At 38.7% G+C, this 27,655-nt stretch overlaps 1 protein-coding gene across 2 annotated transcripts in view; it reads left to right on the forward strand.

Moving 5' to 3' along the window:
• Positions 1–587: 587 nt before the first annotated feature.
• The window catches only part of MTF2 (metal response element binding transcription factor 2), an 82,901-nt gene continuing 55,833 nt past the window's right edge, over positions 588–27,655 (forward strand). Inside the window, exon 1 of one of the 2 annotated variants that reach the window (XM_060090131.1) lies at positions 588–837. In XM_060090131.1, coding sequence (XP_059946114.1) covers positions 833–837 — 5 coding nt within the window. In that variant the 5' untranslated portion in view covers positions 588–832. The remainder of the gene's footprint in view (positions 838–27,655) is intronic. The other variant, XM_060090130.1, reaches the window with a different exon arrangement.

Below are 27,655 nucleotides of genomic sequence, written 5' to 3' on the forward strand. Positions count from 1 at the left end.
GCACGAAATTATTCTCAGATTTCATCACAATTAGTAAGGATTTGCAAAGCAAATAAACAGAGAAACCTTTCATCGTCAGGGAAAAAAAAGTCCGAAAATCTTCTATATAAGCAGCTTCTGATAGGAAGGAATTTGGGGCTGGACAATAATCGCCGAACAAAATATAATTCTGACATCCAGGGTCTCTTCCCCGCTGAATGAAATTCGAACAGCAGGTCTCAGGGTGAAGATAAGAGATTTTCTCCACAGAAAGGATACTGGCAAGGCAAGACGTAGCGAGCACAGTCCTATTTCTCAGGAACAGAACATGCAGTGTGAAAGTTGGACACAATCCTCCCTCTGCAATACAAACAGCAGCAAGACAGCCTACACTCCCAAGCTCAGCGTTCACTATTGTGTTAGCGCCGGCGGCGGAAGGACTTAGCCCCGCCGCAAAGTTAAAGAGTCCTTCTTTGTTCAGCCTCGGCTGCGGACGCAGGGCGCGGTGTTCTTCCGCGCTCACCACTCAATCTCCGCCCCCTCGCGGCTCTGGAGAGCTGCCATTCGGCCCCGGAGTCTCTCTGCGCTCCCAGAATGCACCGGCAGTCCGCGGGAAACCAAAATGGCGAAGGGTTGTAGCGAAGTGGGCTGTGTTTGAGGCCGGTGTAAGAACGCTCACTCTCCCCCACCCCCAACCTTCGTCCCCAGGACCTCGGTTTGTGCGTGTGTATGTGCGGGGTGCCCGGTGGGGCGGGTGCCCGGTAAGTGCTCGGACTCGCAGGGGAAGCGCCCACGGGGTCGTGATTGGTTGTTTTTTCCTGTATGAAGCGGTTGGCACCACTGAAGTGACCGAATGAGGTGAGAGACCTTGGCTTGGGAACCAGGCTCTTCCGGAGGAGGTGGAGGGGGTGGGGAGGAGGAAGAAAGGAAGCAAGTATAAAAGGGAAAGATGGAGGCTCGACGTGGGGGTGGGGGCTCCAGTGTACGTATGGGGGTGCCTTGCATATGTGTATATGTTGAAAAGAATGGATGGAAAGGAGTAGTCAGTTGGATGTTGGAGAAAATAGGGACTAAAGGAGCGAGCAGGGCGTTGGGGAAGTCGGTTGGAGGAACAAGATGAAACGTTGAGACGGGGAAGCTGTGTTTGGAGGGGCAGGAAGGAACCTGGGGGCGGGAGACGGTTGGAGGGGCAGGATGAACCTGGTGATGAGGGGGTGGGGAATCGAGGGGAGGAGCCGTGAGGAAATGGGGACTGAGGGAGATGGGGGCGACCAGAGTTCAGGGGTTGCCTGGGACCTTAGGGGTCGCAAAGGGAGGTAGCAGCTTGAAACGGGAGGGTGGTGGAATTGTATGGAATTGGAGTATGGGGGTAGAGTAGAAGGGCAGGATGGAGTAGGAGGATAAGGGGAACACTAAGTAGAACGTGAGAGCAAACCCTGAAAGCTTAAGGGGAAGAAGGGAAAGTGTGAGATGGGCGAGAGGTACCTTATATTCGGAGCCCACCAAAAATTTGAGACAGTTTTCTGTTTAATTAAATCTAACTCGTATGCCTGCTTGGATGTAGATTTGTATTATTGTATTCATTTTTACAACTGAGGTGCTTACGTTTGAAGGGATTTTAACTAATTTGCCAAGATTTCTTAACATGTTTTAGTGGTGCCAGAACTCTTAACTATGTGTTTTGCAGTCTGGCGTCCTTGGTTGCTAGAATTTTTCTTTGGAAGCAGCTAGAGGGAACAGATGAATTTATCGGGGTGATTTGACGAACTGTGAGGGTTCCTGAACAATGGGTAAAGGGATATGGAATGCTATTCTATTCTTTAAAACATTTAACTTTGGTTAAAGATAGAACCCATTTACTAATTCAAATATATAAACCTAGGTAGACCTGTGTATAACGTAAGAAAGCACCATGCGAGGTCAGTATAGAACTAGAAATATGTAAATAGTGCCTGATTTAATTTGACTCCAGATGCTCCGGTAGTAGTAACTTTCTCCTAAAGATTGATTCCAGGTGACCCTTCTGTACACTTTGCCTATAGGCTGGTTTCAATTTCCATGTTTTCATTCTCCCTTGAGAATTTCTTTTTTGAGCAGTGGATTGCAAAGACGGTGAATTTAAAAGTATTTAATGTGGGTAAAATAAAATGTACTTAAATTATTGAGTGACCTTTTCAGAGGTTTGAAATGCTTTAAATGGAGCCATTTTGACAAACAGCTTTAAGTGCCCAGTAGTTCTGGCAAGGAAAGAGCTGATTTTAAATGTCTTTTCTATTCTTGATATTTGGAATGTTATTCACACTCCAAGCATTTGTAGTGATAGCTTGCAAAGGGAATACAAGGTGAAACTTTTTGTTTTTTTAGGTTCCTAACATAAAAATCTATTTGAATTCATATTTTAAATTTGGTCGCCTTCATTTTTTTTAAGTGCTAAAAATATTCTAAAGTATTTGAATTAAGAGTGCACCTGTTTCCTGATAACTGCATATTCATGTCATTGGTCATTAACGGAAATCTATACCTATCATGAAATGCACACACAATTTTAGAACTAGAAGTATAGAAATCATCTGGTTAAACTTTTTTTCTAGATGAAACAAAATATATTTAATTATGCTTTTAATTATGCCTGTTACCTCAAAGCTCAGTTAGGAAAGGAATTTTATCCTGTGTATTTTGCTGTGGGTCCTAAGTTCTTTGATGTCATGGATTATAAATATACCTTTTCATTAGATCTTTGACTGAAAGGATAATTTGCTTTATTTATATCTCAGCGTAATCTTTACATCAGACTTTAGGAAACTGGCAGTATAGTGATAATCTATTTTAACAGATGGGGAAATGTGCCTCTGAGCAGTTGCCATGGCCAACGTCTGTAGCTTGGTGGTTCTGAAAGTAAAATTTAACTGCAGCTTTAGTTAGTCGAAACTTCAGTGAATGATACTCCTTGGTTGATATTTTTATGCATTGTTTCCCCTGTTCTTCCAGATTTGTTTCTTGGAGCAAAATACAGTATAACAATCCTAAATTGGAATATGGTAGTTTCTCTTTGGCTGTTTTTTATGTATTCGAGTAGTGTTGTCCAATAGAACTTTCTGCAATGATGGCAGATATCTATATCTGCTGTATCCACTATGATAGCCATAGGCCAATGTGATGTTGAACACTAGAAATGTAACTGGTGAGGCTGATAATTGAATTTATAATTTAATTTATTTCATTAAAACTAAAATTTAAATGGCCATATGTGGCTGCTGTATTGGACAGCACAGTACTGCATCCATTTATTAGGCATAGTCACACCCATCAACCATGGAAACCACAGGAACTAAGGAACTGTCTTTGAACTAAGGAGATTCAGAACTATCTTTGAACTAGGGAGAGTCAGATTCTCTTTGTACATTTTTAAGATGAAGTAATCTTCATTTTTTCCACACATCATGTCTTCTGTCATTTCTCTGTTTTCATATAACGTTGCAAAAGAATAATGAAGGTATCAATGTCTCTAGTCTTTTTAAGATGTAAGATTTTTTTTCCTTTGTCAAAAACAACAAAAATGGATTTTAGGAAAATTAGTTTACCTTGTTATTTAAAAAAATTTATTTTGTTATTTTTACACATAAAATTTCAAACACATACAAAGTGAACAGAAGTATAATGAACTGTTTTGTATCCATGCTTGTTTCATCTGTACTTCTACTCCCTCCCCACTCCTTTGTTTTTATTATTTTTAAAGGTTTTTTGAGGGAAAATTTATACATCTTGAAGATCTTAACTCTACACTTTTTTTTTTTTTTTGGTACGCGGGCCTCTCACTGTTGTGGCCTCTCCCGTTGCGGAGCACAGGCTCCGGACACGCAGGCTCAGCGGCCATGGCTCACGGGCCCAGCCAGTCCGCGGCATGTGGGATCCTCCCGGACTGGGGCACGAACCCGCGTCCCCTGCATCAGCAGGTGGACTCTCAACCACTGCGCCACCAGGGAAGCCCAACTCTACACTTCTAATAATAGTTTAATTGAGATATAATGCATGTATTATATTTATATATACATAACTCATGTATATACCCTTTTAAGTTATAATTCAGTGATTTTTAGTATATTCAGAATTGCGCAACCATCACCATTGTCTAATTTCAGAGCATTTTTTTACTCCAGAATGAAAGTCTGTATCCATTAGTAGTCACTCTCCATTCCTCCCTACCTGGGCCAACCACTAATCTACTTTTTGTGTTTTTATTTTGTCTGTCTTGGACATTTCGTATGAATGGACTCATACATTTTTATGGCCTTTTGTGTTTGGCTTCTTTCACCTAGCATAATGTTTTCAGAGTACATCCATGTTGTAGCACGTATCAGTACTTCCTTTTTATGGCTAAAATATATTTCATTGTATGTACATACTACATTTTGTTTATTCATTCATCAGTTGATTGACATTGTTTTTTCCCCACTTTTTGGCTATTATGAATAATGCTACTATAAACATAATATGTACACGGTTTGTATGGACACGTGCTTCCATTTCTCTTGGGTATGTAGCTAGGAGTGGAATTGCTGGGTCAGGTGATACCTCTGTGTTTAACGTTTTGAGGAAATGCCAAGCCATTTTCCAAAGACCCTGCACCCTTTTACAGCCTCACCAGCAACTATGAGGGTTCCAGTTTCTCCGCATCCTTGCTTGTACTTGTCTGTCTTTTTGATCATAATCATCCTAGTGGGTGTCCAGTGGTATCTCATCATGGTTTTGATTTGCATTACCCCGATGGGTAATGTTGTTGAGCATGTTTTAAACCCTGTAGTTATTGGCCTGTTGTATACCTTCTTTGAAGAACTACCTATTCAGGTCCTTTGCCTATTTAAAAAAAAAATTAGACTATTTCTCTTTTTACTGAGGGTTGTAAGCATTCTTCATATATTTTGGATACAAGTCCCTTATCAGATGTATGATGTGCAAGTATTTTCTCCTGTGAGTTGTCTTTTCACTTGATGGTGTCCTTTTTTTTTTTTTTTGCGGTACGCAGGCCTCTCACTGTTGTGGCCCCTCCTGTTGCGGAGCACAGGCTCCGGACGTGCAGGCCCAGCGGCCATGGCTCACGGGCCCAGCTGATCCGCGGCACGTGGGATCCTCCCGGACCGGGGCACGAACCCGCGTCCCCTGCATCGGCAGGCGGACTCTCAACCACTGCGCCACCAGGGAAGCCCTGATGGTGTCCTTTGAAAAACAGAAGTTTTTAATTTTGATGAAGTTTAATTTATCCCTTTTTCTTTTTTTGCTTGTGCTTTTGATGTCATATCTAAGAAACCATTGCCTAATTCCAGTACTTTTTTTTTTTTTTTTTTTTTTGCGGTATGCGGGCCTCTCACTGTTGTGGCCTCTCCCGTTGTGTAGCACAGGCTCCGGACGCACAGGCTCAGCGGCCATGGCTCACGGGCCCAGCCGCTCTGCTGCATGTGGGATCCTCCCGGACCGGGGCACGAACCAGTGTCCCCTTCATCGGCAGGCGGACTCTCAACCGCTAGGCCACCAGGGAAGCCCTCCAGTACGGTTTTGACAAAAGGATATAACTGTGTTTCTCATAAGCCTATTATGGTGTAGAATACTTCTCTCTAGGAAGCTCACATGTAGCCTTTCTCAGTCTTCCCTCTCCCTAATTACTGTTCACTTTAATTTTGAATAGAACTTTATATAATGGAATCATTCAGTATGCATATCTGTTAAAATTTTTGTTTCATGAAACTAGAACTGCAGTCTTAGCTGGAAAAATCCCATTATGCAAAGGATATTGTAGTAGTGGCTTAAGAATCTTACATTATGTGGTGACAATCCTAACCAGTACTTTGTGTAACATGAAGGTTTTTTTTTTAATGGCTTATGAAGACAGTTCTCTTATTTTGAATGGATAAAACTGAGTAGGGACGTAATGAGTATTTACTTCCAAGTGTTGCCTAAGATGAGGATTTAAAAATTAAGGGCACAGGGCCTCCCTGGTGGCACAGTGGTTGAGAGTCCGCCTGCCGATGCAGGGGATACGGGTTCGTGCCCCGGTCTGGGAGGATCCCATATGCCGCGGAGCTGCTGGGCCCGTGAGCCATGGCCGCTGGGCCTGCGCGTCCGGAGCCTGTGCTCCGCAACGGGAGAGGCCACAACAGTGAGAGGCCCGCATACCGAAAAAAAAAAAAAAAAAAAAAAAATTAAGGGCACAGGACAATGTGAGGGATCCTTGTGATGATGGAAATATTGGTATCAAATATTTTTGATTGTGATATTATTCTGTAGTATAAAATGCTACATCAAAGATGCTTCCACTTGGTAAGAGTTACATGGAATTTATTATTTCTTACAACTGCATATATATCTACAATTATCTCAAACCAAAATGTTTGATTAAAAAATAAAAATTGGGGGGACAAAAGTGGACCAAAGCAGGCATAGCAAGAACAGGTCAGATTGGTTTGGTTTTGATCAGTCATGTTCTAAAAACAAACTAAAGATGCGCGTTTGTTTTTCTCTACCCCTACTAGTGAAGTTTTCATTGCAGAAAAAGCTCCCACAATTTTTTTAAGTTGTAGTGGGGGGTGGAGTGGAAAGACACAGGTGTCTACTGGAAAGTACTGAATGTATACTCAGAAGATTGGGGTCTTTGTTTAATCTGCTAGGTCCCGCAGCAGTTTTAGTTTCTTTATCTGTAAAATGGGGACGTTACCCACATGTGTTATTCACAGGATTGTTGGGAGGGTCAAGAAGGAAAATAAAGGAGAAAGCACTTTATAAACTCTAGGAGCAGTGTAATTGGTTAGTATTATTTTCCAGAATCTTTTCCCAGAAGAGTTGTTGTATCGAACAAGAGAATCAGGTATACCTGTAATGAAACCTATGCACTAAAAACATCCTCTACAACTTTCCTCTCCAGATGAAGAGTATGTCTAATACTGAATGAATAAATTATTTTGCCCTGTTCATAATTATGACTAGAGACATGTTAACTAAACTGCAGTGTACACTGTTGAGTATAATATATTTAGAAGTGTTACTGAACCAGATGTTGAATTTTTTAAAACCATATTTTGTTAGAATTTGAAAATACTGGCCCTTGGTGTTTTGGGATGACCAGTGCTGATAGATCTAATTGATGTAAGATAAGCACCCATAGAGTTATCAATAAAAAACCGAAAAACCAAACCAAAACAAACAAGACCAATTTCTTAGAACTCATACCCTAGAGATTCTGATTTGAGAGATTTGGTGCAGGCTTTTATATATGTTTGTGTTTAAAATTTTTTCCCACTTGATTTTGTTTTGCAGCCAGGGTTAAGAAGTACTACATTTTGTTCTAGGGTCAAGTTTAGAAACTTACCACTTATTAAAACTTTACTAAGAGCTATACAAAGGAAAGGCATGTTTTTCATACTTGAAATGAAAAAGAAAAATATTTTAGTAGTGTTTCCATCACACTCATTTAAAATCTTTTAAATAAGTGGTTAATAAAGTAGTTAATGGAACTTTGTAGTCTGGGAACCTTGTGAACCTGTTAAATGTTTTATAAAATTGCATTTAGGTGTTGTGAGATAGAGAATTCTCCTTTCAGGGAAGCATTTAAACAGAGACTAGATGATCATCTTATTTAGGGATATTATAAGGAGGGATTTTTTTTTTCATTAGCTAGGAAGTAAATGACCTTCTAGGAACTTTCTAAACCTAAAATAAGTTTCTAGATTATAATGAAAACAATGGGCACTCTTTTTCCTTTAGGTTGATGAGAATTGTCGAGGGGGATAGAATTCTTCTCCAAGTCAAGTTTCTCCTGAATGTCCTCTTTTCTATTTTTTCAGTCCTTTCCACTTTATGTCTAAATTCATCTCTTAGATTTTTCTTTTTCAAAAACAGGCTGCAGAATATGATGTTTTTCAGTTTTTTTGTTTCAAGAGTTTTATTGCTGTTCATTAGAGAGGAACAAACAAAATGTGGTTATTTGCAAAGATTAAAAATTTAGAATATCCTTACAGAATTCACTAGTGCAGTGATTCTCAAATTTTTTGGTCTTAGGACCCCTTTACAGTCTTAATTCTTGAGGACCCCAAGAACTTTTACATGGGTTATCTATTAATATTTACTGATTATAAATTAAAACTAAGAAAATTAAAAAATGAGAATGCGTATGTGTACACCCCATTAATCTTAAGAGTGAAATCATCACATATTTAGTCCCTGGAAAATTCTACTCTACAGTTCTGGGGGAATGAGTGAAAAAGGCACATAATGTCTTAATATTATTTTGAAACTAGCTAGGACTTTGTAGGGCTCATAGATCCCCAGGTACCATACCTTGAGACCTGCTTCTTCAGTCTACTCTTTCTTTAGGGAGTTAGGGTGGTTCTATGCATTGCAGGGTGTTTAGCATTCCTGGCTTCTCTCCTTAAGCAGATTCTTGTCTCTTTTTGGAAAAAATTTGAGGCTCTCAAACATGAACTGTTTCAGGACAGGAATAAAGACGCAGATGTAGAGAATGGACTTGAGGACACGGGGAGGGGGAAGGGTAAGCTGGGACAAAGTGAGAGAGTAGCACTGACATATATACACTACCTAATGTAAAACAGATAGCTAGTGGAAGCAGCTGCATAGTACGGGGAGATCAGCTCCATGCTTTGTGACCACCTAGAGGGGTGAGATAGTGAGGGTGGGAGGGAGACGCAGGAGGGAGGGGATATGGGGATGTATGTATACCTACAGCTGATGCACTTTGTTATGCAGCAGAAACTAACACAACGTTGTAAAGCAATTATACTCCAATAAAGATGTTAAAAAAACAACAAAAAAACCCATCATGAACTGCTTCAACTTCCTATCTTCACATCTACCAACTTAACTATAAATGTACCCAAACTGACATCAAAAGAAATGTACCTTCTTTGATTCAAGACTAGTCTTTCCCTTAAAGATTCAATTTCTCTGACTTGTGTTTTCAGTTATCTTTTGATATCCTCCTTTCATATTAGAAACATGGTCAAGACTTTTCGTACTTAAAAACAGAAAAAGCCATTCACCTTAACCTTGTATCCTTATGCAGATGTTTGTAGCCCTCTCTCCTTTATGTAGCCAAGCTCTGAAAAAATAGTTTCAACTTCAGCTCTCGTTTAAACTTTTATTAATAAAGATATATATATGATACACTCATTGTAGAAAATTTAAATATTAAAAAACTTTAAAAAGTAATCTATATCACTCAGCTACCAAAAATGCCTTTTTTAGTTTCATTGCCTTCTTTTTAAGCATATTTTTCAGTTATGCTAAACACTTAAAAATTTCCTTTAGTGGGGTAATGCATGTAGTTGACTAAAAATATCAGAGTATAGAAACAGAAGGATTTAAATGAACAGCTACAGTCTTCAGGCCTCCTGAGTCCTGCTTTGAGAGGGAATTATTTTATTTTTAAGTGTTATATTCCTTTGTTCTGCTCATTGTCTCCATAATCCTAAGTGATACTTTTATACTACTATTTGATTTACTCACTTTAGACATTTTGCTGTATAAAGACATAAAGATTATGCTGTGATAAAGATTCAGTTCACTTATGCCCTACATTTCTTTTCATTTCCCCCTTCCAATTTTTGGGTTTTCTCCTGGTTAGTTCCTTAACTTTAAACTTAAACCTTTTTTCATATCCCATCAGTTTTGGACTTTATTCCTCCACCTCGTAAGGCAAGTATTATAAACTCCCTTCCTTTGCCTTGGTTTCTCTTCCTCCTTACACTGCTCAATTTTTGTCATTTTCACATTGCTTTTCTGTTTTAAATTTCGATAACATTTAATATTCTCTTCTTAGCCATAATTATCTGTCTTGTTTATAGTTGATTCTAAAGGTTGAAGATCAATAAGCAGCTTTTATATGATCTTGACCAAGTAAATATTATCGTCTGCTGTGCTGGATAGAACCATGATTACAGTTCCTTTCTTGTAACACTTTTTTCCCTTAAAATTTCTAACACTTTTTCATGTTTTCTCTGCCTTTGTCTTATCTGTAAATTTTTCTGGTGTCTTAAACTGTCTAGTTTGTTTATCCTCCTTTTTCCTCAAACACCACTCTTTGGAACCTTTTTTTTTTTTTCCTTTCTTTTTCTTTTTCTGGTCCAGACTGGTTGTGCTCTAGATTTTTTTCATGGCTGCCATTGTGGGGATTCTCTCTGTTGCTCTCTTGGGTTGGGTGCACTGTTTCCTGCATCCCATGTTTTTTCTTTCTTGGGGGATATTTCCTCACTTTACTAGAGCCAAATCCTCAAATCTTGGTTTAAGATCTTAACATTTATTTTATATGCCTTCATTTTTTTCAAATTTAGTTTGGTTGATTGGGATTCTAGTTTGAACTTTATTTTTCTTCACAATTTTGAGGCAGTCCATTATCTTCTAGAATCTTAACTCTAATTCTGATTCTCATTCTTTTGTAGATAACTTGATTTTTCTCTTTGGAAGCTATTGAGTCTTCTGTTTTCAGTGTTATGCAATCTCATGCAAATTTAGGGTTTTAGAAAATCAGTACTTTGAAAGTCCTATCATTTTGAAGATTTTTGTCTCCTTTCAACCTTGGGAAATTTTCTTTTATTATTATTTAAAAAATAATATTCCCTCACACCTGTTAGATTGGCTGTTACCAAAAAGACAAGAAATAACAAGTGTTAGTGAGGATGTAGAGAAAAGGAGTCCTTGGGCACTGTTGGTAGGAATGTAAATTGGTGCAGCCACTATGAAAAACGGTATGGTGGTTCCTCAAAAAATTAAAAATAGGACTACCATATGATCCAGCAGTTCCATTTCTGGGTATTTATTTCAAGAAAACGGAAACACTAACTTGAAACGATACCCAGTTGACCTAGAATGACACAGGTTTGAAGTGTGCAGATTCACCTTTATGTGGATTTTTTTCCACAAATATAGTACCTGTATTTTCATTTTACAGGTCTTTAAATTAACTAAGTGTGGGGGGAAAGTTTGTGTTTGATTAGAGATCACAATATGTGGAATCAGAAGAACTAGGATTTGATTATGATTCTATCCAAGACTATTTCAGTTTCCTGACCTTGGGTGAGTCATTTATCAGTCCCTTTGTTTTTGAGGCAGAGATAGCAGCACTCAGATTTTGACTGTGCATTGGGGTAGGGGTGGGGGGTTGGTTGGTGCCCCTAACCTCCTACTTGTTCAAGGGTCAACTGTATATACCTCCCATGTTCATTGCAGCATTATTTATAATAGCAAAGACCTGGAAGCAACCTCAGTGTCTATCGGTGGATGAATGGATAAAGAAAATGAGGTAGGGATGTATATGTGTGTGTGTCATGGAATATTATTCAGCCATAAAAAAGAATGAGATCTTGCAGTTTGTGACAACATGGTGACTGGACCTTAAGGGCATTATGCTAAGTAAAATAAGTCAGACAGAGACAGACAAATATTGTATGATCTCACTTATATGTGGAATCTAAAACAAGGACAACAACCAAAACACCCAAGCTCAGATACAGAGAACAGATTGGTGGTTGCCAGAGTTGTGGGCTGTGGGTGTGGGTTGGACAAAATGGGTGAAAGGGGTCAACAGGTACAAATTTCCAGTTATAAAGTAAAGTTATGGGGATGTACAGCATAGTGACTGTAGTTAGTAATACTCTGTTGCATATTTGAAAGTTGGGTAGATCTTAAGAGTCTCATACAGGAGAAAAAATTGTAACTGGTAACTGGTGTTAACAAGACTTATTGCTAACTGATGTTAACTAGACTTTTGTTGTCATTTCACAATATATATAAAATATCAAATCATATTGTATACAGGAAACTAATATAGTGTATGTCAATTGTATCTCAATGTAAAATAAATATTAACTAGTAAAAATAAATAAAAAGGTGCTGTGGAAATATATTTCTAGATATGGAAAGATGTTTCAAATATACTGTGAAATTGTAAAAAAAAAAAAAAGGGGCATGTTATGAGCAGTATGCAAAGTAGACCTAATTTTTAGAGATGAAAATATACATGTGGATCAAAAAATTTTTTTTGGTTCTGTGCATTATCTCTTTATTGAAGGCCTCTTTTTTTTTTTTTTTTTTTTTTTTTGTGGTACGCAGGCCTCTCACTGTTGTGGCCTCTCCCATTGCAGAGCACAGGCTCTGGATGCGCAGGCTCAGCGGCCATGGCTCACAGGCCTAGCTGCTCTGCTGCATGTGGGATCTTCCTGGACCAGGGCACGAACCCGTGTCCCCTGCATCGGCAGGCGGACTCTCAACCACTGCGCCACCAGGGAAGCCCTCTTTTATTTTTTCCATTTCCTTGATCATTTACCCTCCCCCCCCCCGCCCCCCAGTAATCTGGGGATATTTTTATTGACTTATTTTTCCAGTTCAATTAAAGATTTTTTTAAATCATATTTTTAATTTCAGGAGCTCATTCTTGGATTCTGATTGTTCCTTTTTTACATCATCATGTTTTCAATGTTTGGATGCAACATATCCTTATTTTTTTTCTATGTATATTAATTAGACTTTATTTGTTTATTTTGGCTGCAGCTTATAGTATCTTAGTTCCCTGACCAGGGATGGAACCCAGGGCCCTGGCAGTGAAAGTGCTGAGTCCTAACTACTGGACTGCCAGGGAATTCCCATAGACTTTATTTTTTAAGTTCTCTGTTCCTGGATTGTTTCCTTTGTAATCTGTTTTCTTGGGCTTTGTCTTTTATATTGTAGTTTTTCAATATTATTAAATCAGGAGGCAATACATGCTTGGGTACCTGGCACGGTAGGGTTTAATTCATGATGAAATGTGGGTAGCTAGCTCCCTTCTGCTTCCCATGTTCCAGAATGTGAAAGGCATTGGGACACCAGCACTCATTCACCCTTCTTAGTTCTTTTCAGGCACTCTCCTTGTGAGTTGAACCCTCACTTTTTTTTTTCTTTTCTTTCCTTTGCTCCCAAAGCCAGCAGCTGGTCATACCAATGATGGTTAGATGTAGAGGAGGCAGCCAATTCTTGAGATGCTGCTCAAGAATGGTGACATCTCAGGAACATGGGGAGGTATATTTAAAAATAGTCCCTTCCTCCCTTCAGTGAAAGGGGGAAGGGGAGTAGAAATGAAAGAGAACTAACTAATGCTGTAGTGCAGCAGTCTTGAACCTTTTTGGCACCAGGGACCGGTTTCGTGGAAGACAATTTTTCATGGACCAGGGTGGGTGGGTGGGTGGGGGGTTGGTTTGGGGATGATTCAAGCGCATTATATTTAACGTGCACTGTATTTCTATTATTATTACATTGTAGTATATAATGAAATAATTATACAACTCACCATAATGCAGAGTGGGAGCCCTGAGCTTGTTTTCCTGCAACTAGATGGTTCCTTGTGGGGGTGATGGGAGACAGTGATACCCGAAGTGTGTTGCTTCTGTCGATTCTACTCTGTAATCTTGTTTTGGTTGCTGTCACTGCAGAAAACCCCGCTTCACAAAGATAGGATATTGGAAATGGAAGCAGGCTTTTCAGTGTTTTTGTGGCAGTCTCAGGATATTCTGCCTTGAACATATGGAGATTTGAAGTTGTCTCAAACATACTTTTAAGGCCACTGTCATTTGCGATCTCAAGCAGTCGATCCTCTTAGCACGGACAAAGTTGATTCACCCGGCTTATTCACAAATGGGTCGCGGATCCATTCCTTCCCAGTTTGGGGGTCTTTTGTGGTTGGGAAGTAATGCTCAGACTCTTTTGAAAGCTGAGATAGGTGATCGTGCACCAGCTGGGAGAAAGAAGGCTCTGGTTCAGTCTCTTTCAAAATCTCTGCTAATGCTTGAAACGTCAAAAATCCCAGTGTTCACTTGTTGGGCTTTGAATGCAGCCACTTTATTTGCCAACCTGAACACAGTTGTCTTTTTCCCTTGAAATGACAGATTGAGTTCGTTGAGCAGGTTGAATATGTCACACAAGTAAGCAATTTTGTGGCCCATTGTGTGTCACTGAAATGTGCTGCCAGTGGTGACTGTTTTTCTAAAAGAAATCTCTGGAGCGGCTGTCGTAACTCAGAAACTCTGGCCAGTGATCTATGTTTAGAAAGCCATCTCACTTCTGTGTATAAGAGAAGATGTGTGTGCTCTGCGTCCATCTCCTCACAGAGCTGCATGAACAGACATGAATTAAGGACATGTGCTTTAATGTGGTTGATAATTTTAATCAGATCCTGTAAAACATTAAATTCAGGTGACATTTTTCAGCTAGCCAGCACTTCTCTGGATGACACAGTGTGTAGACTCACATTCAGAAGTGACCTCTTCGCCCCAAGTAGTGAAACCAGAAAGCCGTCCAGTCATGGCAGCTGCTCTGTCCATGCATATACCGACACAAAATGACCAATTCAGTTTTCCTGATATGTAATCGTTCAAAGACTTGAATAGTTCTGCAACTGTGGTGTTGGTTGGCAACAAAAGTGTACTTAACGTATCCTCATGCACATCCTCCTGAAAAATATATCAAACAAAACCACGCTTTATTGCCTTGTTGTCAACATCGGTAGACTCATCAACCTGGATTGTGTACCATGGTGACTCGTTAATCCTCTAACAATTGTGCCTCAGTGTTCTCTGCTGTTTTGTCAATTCATCTAGTTATGGTGCTAGCTGAAAGAGGAGCACGTGCCACCTTTTGAACTGCAGCCTCTCCTAAAAGTTCACAACAAATGTCCTTAGCAGCAGGCAGGATCAACTCTTCACCATTAGCTTTAGCAATGCGGTTAGCCACTATGAATGATGTTCACAGTGCAGACACATTTGATGAAGTGGTGGCCTTCAATAATTGCTTCTGTTCTTCGTGTTCATGTTTTTTTCTTTTGAAAAACTCCAGAGGCTTGTCTTTTAATGCAGGGTGCTTGGTCTGCATGTGGCAAAGCAGTTTTGAAGGTTTCATGGCTTCGTTGGATAGCTGGTTGCTACATATTATACAAAGCGGGCTTGGAGAATGTGAATCACCTGTTGCAATGAACCCATAATTTTAGTAGCATTCTTGGTATTTTCTTTTAAATGCAGCTTTCTTTTTGTTGGCAGTCTTAGAGTCTTTTGCTGTCTCATCATCGGGTCTTCCCCCTTTTCAAAGAAACTCTCCAGCAACGTTTGTTTTTTACTAATTTTGGCTAGGGTTAGCCTGTGGGCTTACCAAAACTGTGACTGAGACAAGTGCGCAGTGCAGGAAAGAGGCGCGGACGGAAGTGGTAAATAAAACAATGGGCGGGCCATGTGCGGACTAAAATAAGTGTCGGATTCTGACTTAAAGCCTGCCACCAGGTGCAGCTGTACAATTGAAGTACATCAACTCACTATAACGCCTGCCACCAGATGCAGCTTAATTGTCACTTGCCACTCACTGATAGGGTTTTGATGAGTCTGCAAGCAATTGATTTATTATGGTCTCTGTGCAGTCAAGCCTCTCTGCTAATGATAAAATCTGTATTTGCAGCTGCTCCCCAGCACTAGCATCACCACCTCAGCTCCACCTCAGATCATCAGGCATTAGATTCTCATAGGGAGCACGCAACCTAGATCCCTCGCATGTGCATTTCACAGTAGGGTTCGTACTCCTATAGCTGATCTGACTAGGGGCGGAGCTCAGGTGGTAACGTGAGCCATGGGGACTGGCTGTAAATACAGATGAAGCTTCGCTTGCTCACCTACCTCTCACTTCCTGTTGTGCGGCCTGGTTCCTCACAGGCCACAGACTGGTACCGGTCCGTGGCCCCGGGGGGTTGGGGACCCCTGCTGTAGTGAGTTGCTGTTATTAATGGGACTTTCAGGAACATTGGGCCAAGGTGGGAAAAAAAAAGATTGAGAAATACAGTCAGCCCTCATATCTGTGGGGTTCTGCATTCGTGGATTCAACCAACCTTAGATGGAAAATATACAGGAAAAAGAGTCCAGAAATTTCCCAAAAGCAAAAATTGAATTTGTCTTGCATTGGCAACTCTTTACACAGCATTTACATTGTATTAGGTATTATAAGTAACCAAGAGATGATTTAAAGTATATGGGAAGATAGGTTATATGCAAATACTGTACCATTTTATATGAAGGACTAGAGCATCCTTGGATTTTGGTGTCTGAGGGGTCAGGGGAGAAGGGGTGGGGGTGGGGGTCCTGGAACCAATATCGTGTGAATACTGAGTGAGCCTGTAATGTTTATAAGGTCCAAACATAACAGATAAAGCCCTTTATGGTATGTTGGTTGACAACGTCGTCTCACAGGAATAATGAGAAATAATGAATTATTGTTGTGATTGGAATATTGGGGAGTGGGAATGAGGATTGTATGAGAGGTTAACTTACGAAAGCATTTTATATTTTGTAGGGATTTAAACTTTATTCTTTTGACCAATGTGATTCTTAAACTTAATTTTGTTGCCAAAATGATTTCTTGCCATATCTGAGTATCTCTATTATTATTTAATAAATGGTTTTCTTTATATTAACTTTAACTCATTTAGCTTTATTCTAAGCAATAACCATCAGTTTAGGAATGAATATATATACTCACTAAAATAATTACACAAAATGAAAAATGTTTTTTCCTGCCAAGATACTCATTACAACTCTGTAAAATGCTGTATATCATCAACTATGAGATGCCAACAATTGCAGGATGTGCTATTATTCGGTGTATCATTAAGAAAGAAAAGGCCCTATTAATTAAGCTGGAACACAGAGCTTATCATGTAGAATTTTTATTTTATGCCAATTGAAAGACAGCTTTTTATTATCTATCATTCTTTTTTTAAAAATTTGTTTATTATTTATTTATTTATTTTTGGCAGCATTGGTTTTTCGTTGTTGTGTGTGGGCTTTCTCTAGTTGTGGTGAGCGGGGTCTACTCTTCATTGTGGTGCGTGGGCTTCTCATTGCGGAGGCTTCTCGTTGCAGAGCACGGGCTCTAGGTGCACGGGCTTCAGTAGTTGTAGCACGTGGGCTCAGTAGTTGTGGCTTGTGGGCTCTAGAGCACAGGCTCAGTAGTTGTGGTGCACGAGTTTAGTTGCTCTGCGGCATGTGGGATCTTCCCGGACCGGAGCTTGAACCCATGTCCCCTGCATTGGCAGGCAGATTCTTAACCACTGTGCCACCAGGGAAGCCCCTATCATTCTTGTATAAACATAAAAAGGAAAGTATAAAGGACATTGGGTTAAGGTATTTCTATGACTTTCTGTTAAAAATTTGCTTGTTTTGAATTACTTAAAAAAAAACCGGGGCTTCCCTGGTGGCGCAGTGGTTGAGAGTCCGCCTGCCGATGCAGGGGACACGGGCTCGTGCCCCGGTCCGGGAGGATCCCACATGCCGTGGAGCGGCTGGGCCCGTGAGCCATGGCCGCTGGGCCTGCGCGTCCGGGGCCTGTGCTCCGCAATGGGAGAGGCCACAGCAGTGCGAGGCCCGCGTACCACAAACAAACAAACAAACAAAAAAAACAGTTAAAAAAATAACATTTTTATTGAGATACTTCATATGTCATTATAATTCATCCTTTTAAAGTATACAATTCAGTGTCTTTTAAAAAAAATTCGTAGAGTGTAGAATCATCACCATTATCTAATTTTAGAACATTACCCCAAAAAGAAACCCCATACCAATTATCATTCATTCTTCATTTCCGCCGCCTCCCCCTACCTAGCCCCTGAAAACCACGAATCTACTTTGTGGGTTTATATTTTGCCTATCCTGGACATTTCATATAAGTAAAATCATACATTTTGTGGCCTTTTGTGTTTGGCTTCTTTCACCTAGCATAATGTTTTCAGAGTACATCCATGTTGTAGCATGTATCAGTATTTCCTTTTTATGGCTAAAATATATTTCATTATATGGACATATATTTTGTTTATTCATCAGTTGATGGACATTGGGGCTTTTTTCCCCCACTTTTTAGCTGTTATGAGTAATGCTACTATAAACATACATGTACAGGGTTTGTATGGACACATGCTTCCATTTCTCTTGGATACGTAGCTAGGGGTGGAATTGCTGGGTCAGACGATACCTCTGTGTTTAACGTTTTGAGGAACTGCCAAACCATTTTCCAAAGACCCTGCACCCTTTTACAGCCTCACCAGCAACTAAGGGTTGCAGTTTCTCCATATCCTTGCTTGTACTTGTCTGTCTTTTTTATTATAATCATCCTAGTGGTTGTGCAGTGGTATCTCATTGTGGTTTTGATTGCATTACCCTGATGGCTAATGTTGTTGAGCATGTTTTAAACCCTGTAGTTATTGGCCTGTTGTATACCTTCTTTGAAGAACTGTCTATTCAGGTCCTTTGCCTATTTAAAAAAAAATTGGATTATTTCTCTTTTTACTGAGAGTTGTAAGCATTCTTTGTATATTTTGGATACATGTCCCTTATCAGATGTATGATGTGCAATTATTTTCTCCTGTGAGTTGTCTTTTCACTTGATGGTGTCCTTTGAAGCACAGAAGTTTATAATTTTGATGAAGTTTAATTTATCCCTTTTTCTTTTTTTGCTTGTGCTTTTTGATGTCATATCTGAGAAACTATTGCCTAACACAAGGTCACAAAGATTTACTCCTATGCGTTTTTTCTAAGAATTATATAGTTTTAGCTCTTACATTTAGTCTGTGATCTATTTTGTGTTAATTTTTGTGTATGGTGTGAGGTAGGTGTCCAGCTTTATTCTTTTTACATGTGAATACCAGTTCCCTAGAATCATTTGTTACAAAACTCTTCTTTCCCCATGGAATTGTTTCGGCAATATTTTCAAAGATCAATTGACCATAAACATAAGGGTTTGTTTCTGGATTCTTAATTTCATTCCCTCCACTTATGTGTACTTATGCCTGTATCATAACATCTTGATTACTTTTGCTTTCAGTTCTGAAATTGGGGCGTGCTTAAACTAGTTTTGTCATTCTTTTTCAAGGTTATTTAGGTATTCTGTGTTCCTTGCTTTATGTGAATTTTAAGATCTGTCTGTCAGTTTCTGCAAAAAAGGCACCTGGATATTGACAGATATTGCATTGAATGTTTACATCAATTTGGGAAGTATTGCCATCTTAACAATGTTAACATCTATGAACATGGGATGACTTTCCATTCATGTAGGTCTTATTTATTAATTCCTCTCTCTATTGTGTAGTTTTCATTGTACAAGCCTTCCACTTTTTTGTTAAATTTATTCCTAAGTATTTTGTTCTTTTTGGTACTATTGCAAATGGAATTTTTTCTTAATTTCATTTTCTGATTGTTCATTGCTAGTATATAGAAACACTATTGATTTTTGTATGTTAATCTTGTATTCTGCAGCCTTGCTGAACTGATTTATTAGTTCTGATAGTTTTTGTGTGTGTGTGTGTGTGTGTGTGTGTGTGTGTGTATTCTGAATCACTACTTGAGTTTTATAGCATAGCTTTCCCTCACAGTGTCAATTTTGGTGCCATCATGAATATTGGTGATAGTATTTCTTAAACTAATCTATGTAAGAATTAAAATAATTATATAAAGATTGGTGCTGGTCTCTATTGCAGGTTTATAGTGAAGTAGAGCAGGTCTTTTCTTGATTCTCCCTCTAGGAGACCAGCTGAACATGTCTGATTTACTATGTGTACCCTGACTTCACCCATAATCATTTGCTTCCTGGAGCAATAAAAGGTGCCTCAGTATTTTCTCTAATATTTTCTCCCCAGTGGCTTCTGATACCCATTCTCTGTGTTTTGATTCTGGTGTTCTTATTGTACGCATATGCACTGGCAGTGAGGAGTACTTTGCTGCTGCTGCTGCTTGGCTAGTTAGTGATTAGGAGTTACCAGCAGTTGTAAGACAGATTTGCATTTCATAGAGTTAAAATGTGAAAATTATATGTCCTTTAGTTAATGACTTCTGTAGGCATAGGGCCCATTGGAGCTCTTTAAGCAAAGGAGTGAGTGGCTAAAACAGGTTTTCCTTACAGCAAATTGAAAGTGCATTAAATAAGCGGTGGGGTTGGTGGCAGAAAGTTCAGTTAGGAGTTGATGGTAATAGTGCAGGTGAGAGCTGATAATGATCTGAAATAAGGCTGTGGTTATAGGCGATATTTGGGAGGTGGTCTTTAAGGGAGAATCAGCAGGATTTGGTGAATATTTGGAGGATTAGGAAAGAGGATTAGGGAGGAATCAAGGATAACAAATTTCTAGATAGAGATGGTCAGATAGTAATGGTATTAGCTGAGATAGGGAATACTGGAGAAAGGGGAGGAATTTGAAGAGAATGTTAGTTTTGTTAAGTTAAAGGTGCTGGAAGAATCCAGGTTGAGGTGTCTAGTGGGCAGTGTCAAATGAGGGTCAGAAGCTTTTGAGATAGGATGGGGCTGGAGATGAAAGATTTAGAAATTGTCAACAGACAAAAATTAGGTGAAGCGTTAGGAGAACATGACTACTTAGGACAAGCAGAACATGTAGCACAAGAGGAGGGAACCCTAGGCAACTCCACCATTTAAAGGGTTGGCAAAGGAGGAAGAATCAGTAACAGGAAATGTCAGATAGATGGGAGAAGAGTTGTGCACTAGGGGTGAGGAGTATTTTAGAAACTAATAGAAGTGAATTTCAAGCAGTATGTCATGATCATCAGTTATTATGTAAAGATTTGGGTACAGTGACAACTGAAATTAGAACATTGACTGGTATTGGGTTATTTGGAGGTCTTTGATGCAACTGTTAATTAGGACTGTCAATTTGCTATGGATTAAGTGGAGTGTGCTTTTTAAAGTTTATTGGTGAAAAGAATGAGAAAAATGGAGATGTAGTTTGTAAAGACTTTTGTTGTTTTTGTTTGTTTTTAATTTGATTTTGGTTACGGCAGATTTACACCAAGGAGAGTTGGAGATTTAAAATAAAGGAAAGGCAATAATTGATAGGGCTTCCCTGGTGGTGCAGTGGTTGAGAATCTGCCTGCTAATGCAGGGGACACGGGTTTGAGCCCTGGGCTGGGAGGATCCCACATGCCGCAGAGCAACTAGGCCCGTGAGCCACAACGACTGAGCCTGCGCGTCTGGAGCCTGTGCTCCGCAACAAGAGAGGCCGCGATAGTGAGAGGCCCGCGCACTGCGATGAAGAGTGGCCCCCGCTTGCCACAACTAGAGAAAGCCCTAGCACAGAAACGAAGACCCAACACAGCAAAAATAAATAAATTAAAAAAAAATAATTGGTAAAGTGAGATTCTCAATGTGAGATCTCGCTCTCATACTGGAGAGAAGAGGCTTGTCTTTCTTAGAGAAGCTTATTAGGTACTTGCTTTTGTGGATAGGTTTAGGGGGAAAAGGGTGGGAGAAAGTTGAGGTATTTAATATTAGTAGCTTCTGTTTTCTCTGATTAGACTCTATCTTGTGAGTGAAGGAATTGAGTGCCCCAGCAGACCTTCCACCAAGTTCTTCTTTCTGAAAGTGTGTACATAGGAGAAAAATGGTAAACACATATTTTTCAAAAAGCTTAGGTTCTATAACTAGACATATGCTAAGTTATTAATACACACCAAAAAAGAACTCAGCTCTTTGAGGACTATCTGGCACAAATACTGCTTTACTATTCCTAGGTGAGTTTTTTGTGTTTTTTTAAAGAATTATAGTTTCATAATATTAAGATGTTTTAAAACATATAGAAACAAAATAAACCAGTTTTCAATAAGAAGAGAGATCATCATTTCCTCCTCACAGTTTAGTTTCTTTATGGAAACTTGAACCCCTCTATTGACAATTGAGGACTTTTTAATAGCAGTTCATGAATTCTCTATTAGACAGAAGAGTAGTTTATGCAGCTCTGGTTAAGAACACTTACCTAGTACTAAAAATACATTTATACTGAATTTCAAAATATTCTCCTCATAACGTAGTTTTGGATCCTAATGACATTACCTTTTTTTTTAAACAGGGATTTGTGAGCTTTTTAATTTAATTTTTATTTTTATTGAAGTATAGTTGATTTACAATGTTGTATTAGTTTCAGGTATACAGTAAAGTGATTGTTATATATATTTTTTCTTTTTCAGATTCTTTTACCTTATGGTTATTACAAAATATTGAGTATAGTTCCATGTGTTATACAGTAGGTCCTTGCTAGTTATCTATTTTAGGTCCTTGCTAGTTATCTATAGACATAGCAGTGTGTATATGTTAATCCCAAACTCCTAATTTAGCCCCCCCCTTTCCCCCTTGGTAACCACAAGTTTGTTTTCTTCTTCATTTATATCATTTTTTTGTTGAAAGATTCCACATACAAGTGATATCATACGGTATTTGTTTTTCTCTGTCTTGCTTACTTCACTTAGCGTGATAATCTCTAGGTCCATCCATGTTGCTGCAAATGTCATTATTTCTTTTTTATGGCTGAGTAATATTCCGTCACACACACACACACACACACACACACACACCCCATATCTTCTTTTTTAAAAAAATTAATTAATTTATTTGTTTTATTTTTGGCTGTGTTGCGTCTTTGTTGCGGTGCGCAGGCTTCTCATTGTGGTGGCTTCTCTTGTTGTGGAGCACGGGCTCTAGGCGTGCGGGCTTCAGTAGTTGAGGCACGTGGGCTCTAGAGTGTAGGCTCAGTAGTTGTAGCACACGGGCTTAGTTGCTCCATGGCATGTGGGATCTTCCCGGGCCAGGGATCAAACCTGTGTCCCCAGCATTGGCAGGCAGATTCTTAACCACTGCACCACCAGGGAAGCCCCCACATACCTTCTTTATCCATCTGTCATTGGACATTTAGGTTGCTTCCATGTCTTGTCTATTGTAAATAGTGCTGCTGTGAACATTGGGGGTGCATGTATCTTTTACATTACCTTTTAATCATGAACCAACATCAACAGATATCTGTTGGGTGCTCATCTTGAAGAAAGTACTATAATTTAGTGCTATATGCTATGGAGAATTTATTTTCTTATTTGTTCAACAAATATTATTGAGGACCTTATAATGTGGGATATAGTTTTACGTGCTAGAGATATATTGTGGAACAGCATAGACATTTTCACTGCTTTTGTGGAGTATGCAGTATTTTGGAGGAGGGAGTGGGGAGGGAGACACACACAGACACATACACACAGGAAGCAAGTAAACACACAGTATTACCTATGTAGTGTTTTTGCTAAAACTGTTTAACTTTAATCATGAGGAAAGGATAAGGCAAATCCAGAACGTGTAGCATGCTACCAAGATAGCTGAAATGAAAAAATGTTGAGTGTTAAAGATACAAAACAACAAAACAAGGACAGGGATAAAGTTGAGATTAAAGGAGGCAAAAGAGACATGACAAATGCAATGTGTGAACCTTGACTAAGATCCTAGATTTTGAAAAAAGCTTTGAAGAACATTTTTTTTGTGTGTCAAATGGGAGAATTTGGACTGTACATTAGGTGATGATATTAATGTTAAATTTGCTGCAAATGATAATGGTCTTGTGGCTACATAGGAGAAAGATCATGTTTTAAGGGGATACATGCTGATATTTGCTGGTGAAGTGTCATGGTGTCTGCAGCTTTCAAATGGATCCACAAAAAAGCGTGTGTGTGTGTGTGTGTGTGTGTGTATTGGAGAGAGAGGGAGAGAAATGTGAAATATTAATTGGTGAATCTAGGTGAAGAGTATACTGATGATTATTATGTTTTGACTATATTTGACAACTTTCAAAATAATTGAGAAAAAAGAAATGTAAATATGTTATAAGTGCTTTAAAGAATAAGACTTCTCTGATAGTATTGTAGAGTGTAACTATTTTGATATGATTACTTAGAAGAATCAGCTATTCAAAGACTGGAGGAGTTGGGGTGGGCAGTGGGCAGTTTTGGGAGTAGGTACAATATGTATGAATGTCTTCGGTGGGAAAGATCTTGGTTTTGAAGAACTGAAAGGTGGAATGTATGGCTAGATATTGAGATGCAAGGATGTAATACTCCTATGAGAGGAGAAAAGTAACATGTGACACTTTATTTATAGCATTTTTAGCCTAATAAATATCTTTTAAAAAATTTATTAAAGTATAGTTGACTTACAATGTTGTGCTAATTTCTGCTGTATAGGAGAGTGACTCAGTTATACACATATATACATTCTTTTTTAAAATATTCTTTTCCATTATGGTTTATCCCAGGAGATTGGATATAGTTCCCTAGCCTAATAAATACCTTTTAAAAAAATATTTATTTATTTATTTATTTGGCTGCATTGGGTCTTATTTGCAGCATGCGGGGTCTTTTGTTGCGGTGCGCGAGCTTCTCTCTAGTTGTGGCACGCGGGCTCTAGAGTGCGCGGGCTCAGTAGTTGCGGTGCTCAGGCTCTCTGCTTGTGGCACATGGGCTCTAGAGTGTGCGGGCTTAGTTGCCCCGCGGCATGTGGTTCCCCATACCCTGCATTGGAAGGCAGATTCTTAACCACTGGGTCACCAGGGAAGTCTCTAAATATCTTAATGTCCCCATTTTGTTAGTGTTGGAACTATTTATAAAAGTCCTTTTGTATTTATCTATATGAGGCTCTTACATGCAGAAGTTTGAAAAAGTAAAATAGACATGGTTGTCTTTGAACTTTCTATTGTGTCAGAATCAGGGACAGCCAGCTGTTCTTACCCAGGAAACTTAACATCCAAGTTGAACCATCTCCAGAAGGACATTTCATCATTGGTAAATTAGGCTTGTGGAAGCCTTGTGGTTAAATATACTATGGACAGAAGGCTTGTTAGTGGTAATGAATGACCTGATTTCACCACTTGTTAAGTCTGAAAATGTTCTTGGCCTTCCCACTATATTTTGTGCCTTCATTTCATATTTGGGATCCAAAATGACAAATATCTAGAATAACTTCATCTGTTTCAGAGACCATGTGACTTTCTTTTGATCTTCAAGGAAGTGATTGTTTTTAAAAATTTTTATTGGAGTATAGTTGACTTAAAATATTGTGTTAGTCAAGGAAGTGATTTTTATTTCTGAGTTACAGGTTTCTTGTTTGTTGAAGGGAAGAGTAGTCTCCCCTTCCTATCTTATGGCATTGTTATTAGGAAAAAATGAGATGTGAATGATCCTGAGAAAGTTAAACAGTATAATAAGGTGAAGATATTTTCAAGCCCTTTAAAATCTGTCTGTTCTGTTGTACTGTCCAAGATCCAGTTCATATTTTTCTTTTAGGAATTGGAACTTTTAAACTCTAGGGCATTGTTGGCTTGCAGCAAGGATACCACAGTTCTCTTTGGTCTTAGAACCAAATTCTGCATGAGGACCAAATTCTGCAGGATTACAATGAAAATTCTCAACTTTCCATTCAGTTCATTTTTGGCTGAATTTTTAGTGGAGTTTCATTTATGTATTGCAATCAACCTTACCAGTTTTGGACTTGAACGTGAATATATATTTAACTCACAGTTATCTATGGTTTTTATGTATATTATTAGTATTGTTGGTTTTGGTGTTTTAAATCTGTAGTTACCTACTATCTATTGTATGCAGTATAACTAACTTCTATGCAAGATAACTAATCATCTCACTCAACAGAGATCTGCAAACTAATATTACTAGCTAATAATAAAATGTCATTGTGGAGACATTCTGTTTTCTATTTGCACAAATAGTTTAGATGACTGTGGATGATGTGATGAAAAGACTTAACCAACTGTCATTTTAAAAAATACAGTATATTCTTGAAATCTTATACTCTCTCTAAATGTTTGGTATTTCTTTGCCATTCTGAAAACACTTGATATGTTAATGTAAGTGTCATTTACAATTCTTAAAAAAGTTAACCATCTCTTTTAATAGTTTATAAAAATCTTTTTATGATCACAAAATATTATATACTTGTTGCAAAAGCTTGAGCATACAGAAGTGTTCTATAAAACTGATATTTTATCCTAAATTTTAAGGTTTTTAAGTATATTTTCTATAATTTCATGAAGAGAGCCAAAGCCACACTCACTGAAATTGTAAACACTTCTGTCATTGCCTGACCTGTTAGCTGGCTAAGCTGTTTTTAACTCTACAGGGCACAGGCCGAACCTGAGGTTGGGGTGGAGAATTTGCCTCTGCTTTTAGTTTGTCTTCAAGTGAGGTGAAATTAAGGGCAATTTTAAGAGTTTTTGGCCTTTTGTGTAGTATATGTGTATTTATAGGATAGTGATATTTGCCTGATAGGTGGATTTTTTTTTTTAACTAGTATGTGTACTGGCAAGTATAGGCTTTCATTAATTTATTCAAGAGATAATTATTAAGTACCTGCTTGGTGCCAGACACTGTGTAAAGTTTTAGAAAGCGAAATATTTTCTTTCACTTGTAATTTGAAATGCAAATTCCATTTGTTTGAAGTTATTAGGTCATAAATTTCTAGAAAATTGTTTGAGTCTGCTTTTAATATATGTTTTACATAGAAGATTCAGACTTAATCATCAGTGTATGAAAGTAAGAGAATAGGTTTGTTAGAATATGAATATTTATGGTTAAAAAATAATCTAGTTTCAACAGCCTCTTCATTCTTGCAACCAGTAGCTTGTATTAATGCTCAGATTTTTCCCACCCCAAAACGTCTTTTTACCTCCTTGAGGAGCTAAGCTTTTAGAAAGAGTAAGCTAAACTTAACCTGTTAGTCTTTGCTTCTAAACCCCACGTTGTCTGGCATTTAAGCTCAATGATCATATGTGACTGGAATTGTTAACTTCGATAAACAGTTTTTATTTTTATTTATTTATTTATTTATTCATTTATTTTTGCGGTACGCGGGCCTCTCACTGCCGCGGCCTCTCCCGTTGCGGAGCACAGGCTCCGGATGCGCAGGTTCAGTGTCCATGGCTCACCGGCCGTGGCTCACCGGCCCAGCCACTCCGCGGCATGTGGGATCCTCCCGGGCTGGGGCACGAACCGTGTCCCCTGCATCGGCAGGCGGACTCTCAACCACTGCGCCACCAGGGAAGCCCAAGCAGTTTTTATTACTTATTTTACTTAACCTATTAGGTACATCTGATACGCTACTTTTTCCTTTTTCTTAGTTGTCTTTTTTTTTTTAATGATATCTCTCTCTGTATTATCTTTCTATTTCTGTGGTGATTCCTTGCCTCAGAGGATTCTTTTGTTCATCATTTGAATAAAACAGTTTTCTGAAGATTCCCAGATTTGACTTGCACAAACCTTTAGCTTTTCTTGGTGGGATGAAGGTAGTGTACTGACGTAGGGTTGCCAGCTTTTTATTTTGGGAAGTAAAAATGTTTTAAAAAACTGCCACATACCACCATTACTTCGTAAAAGAAGAGGTATTTCAGCTCTAAGAATGTAAGAAGGATATGCTCTCAAAATACAGAATGGTCGGTAAGATGATTAATTTTAACTCAATTAAAGCTCAATATATTGTCCTTGCTTTTCTTTGTTATAGATTGACACTGATCTATAGACCTAATTACATTTGAGAACTGCTGACTTAAAACAGTAGTTTTTTGAGCTGGTTCAAGGGGAGGGGAGTGTGGGGAGTTCTGTGGTCTAATGTTAAGGAAAAACTGTAAAAGTGTGTCATAACATATTAAAGGCTTCAAAGGAATCCTTTGTGAAAAAGCCCCCCACTTTACATGGTATTGTTTTTTTCATGTATCAACTGCATGAAAAAAGTAGAACTACATTTAGTTCTACTTTTTTCATGTAGAACTGTTATTCCAGAGGATACCCTTTGGGAAACA

The sequence above is a fragment of the Mesoplodon densirostris genome, chromosome 2 (assembly GCF_025265405.1).
Source record: "Mesoplodon densirostris isolate mMesDen1 chromosome 2, mMesDen1 primary haplotype, whole genome shotgun sequence".
Classification (NCBI taxonomy): domain Eukaryota; kingdom Metazoa; phylum Chordata; class Mammalia; order Artiodactyla; family Ziphiidae; genus Mesoplodon; species Mesoplodon densirostris.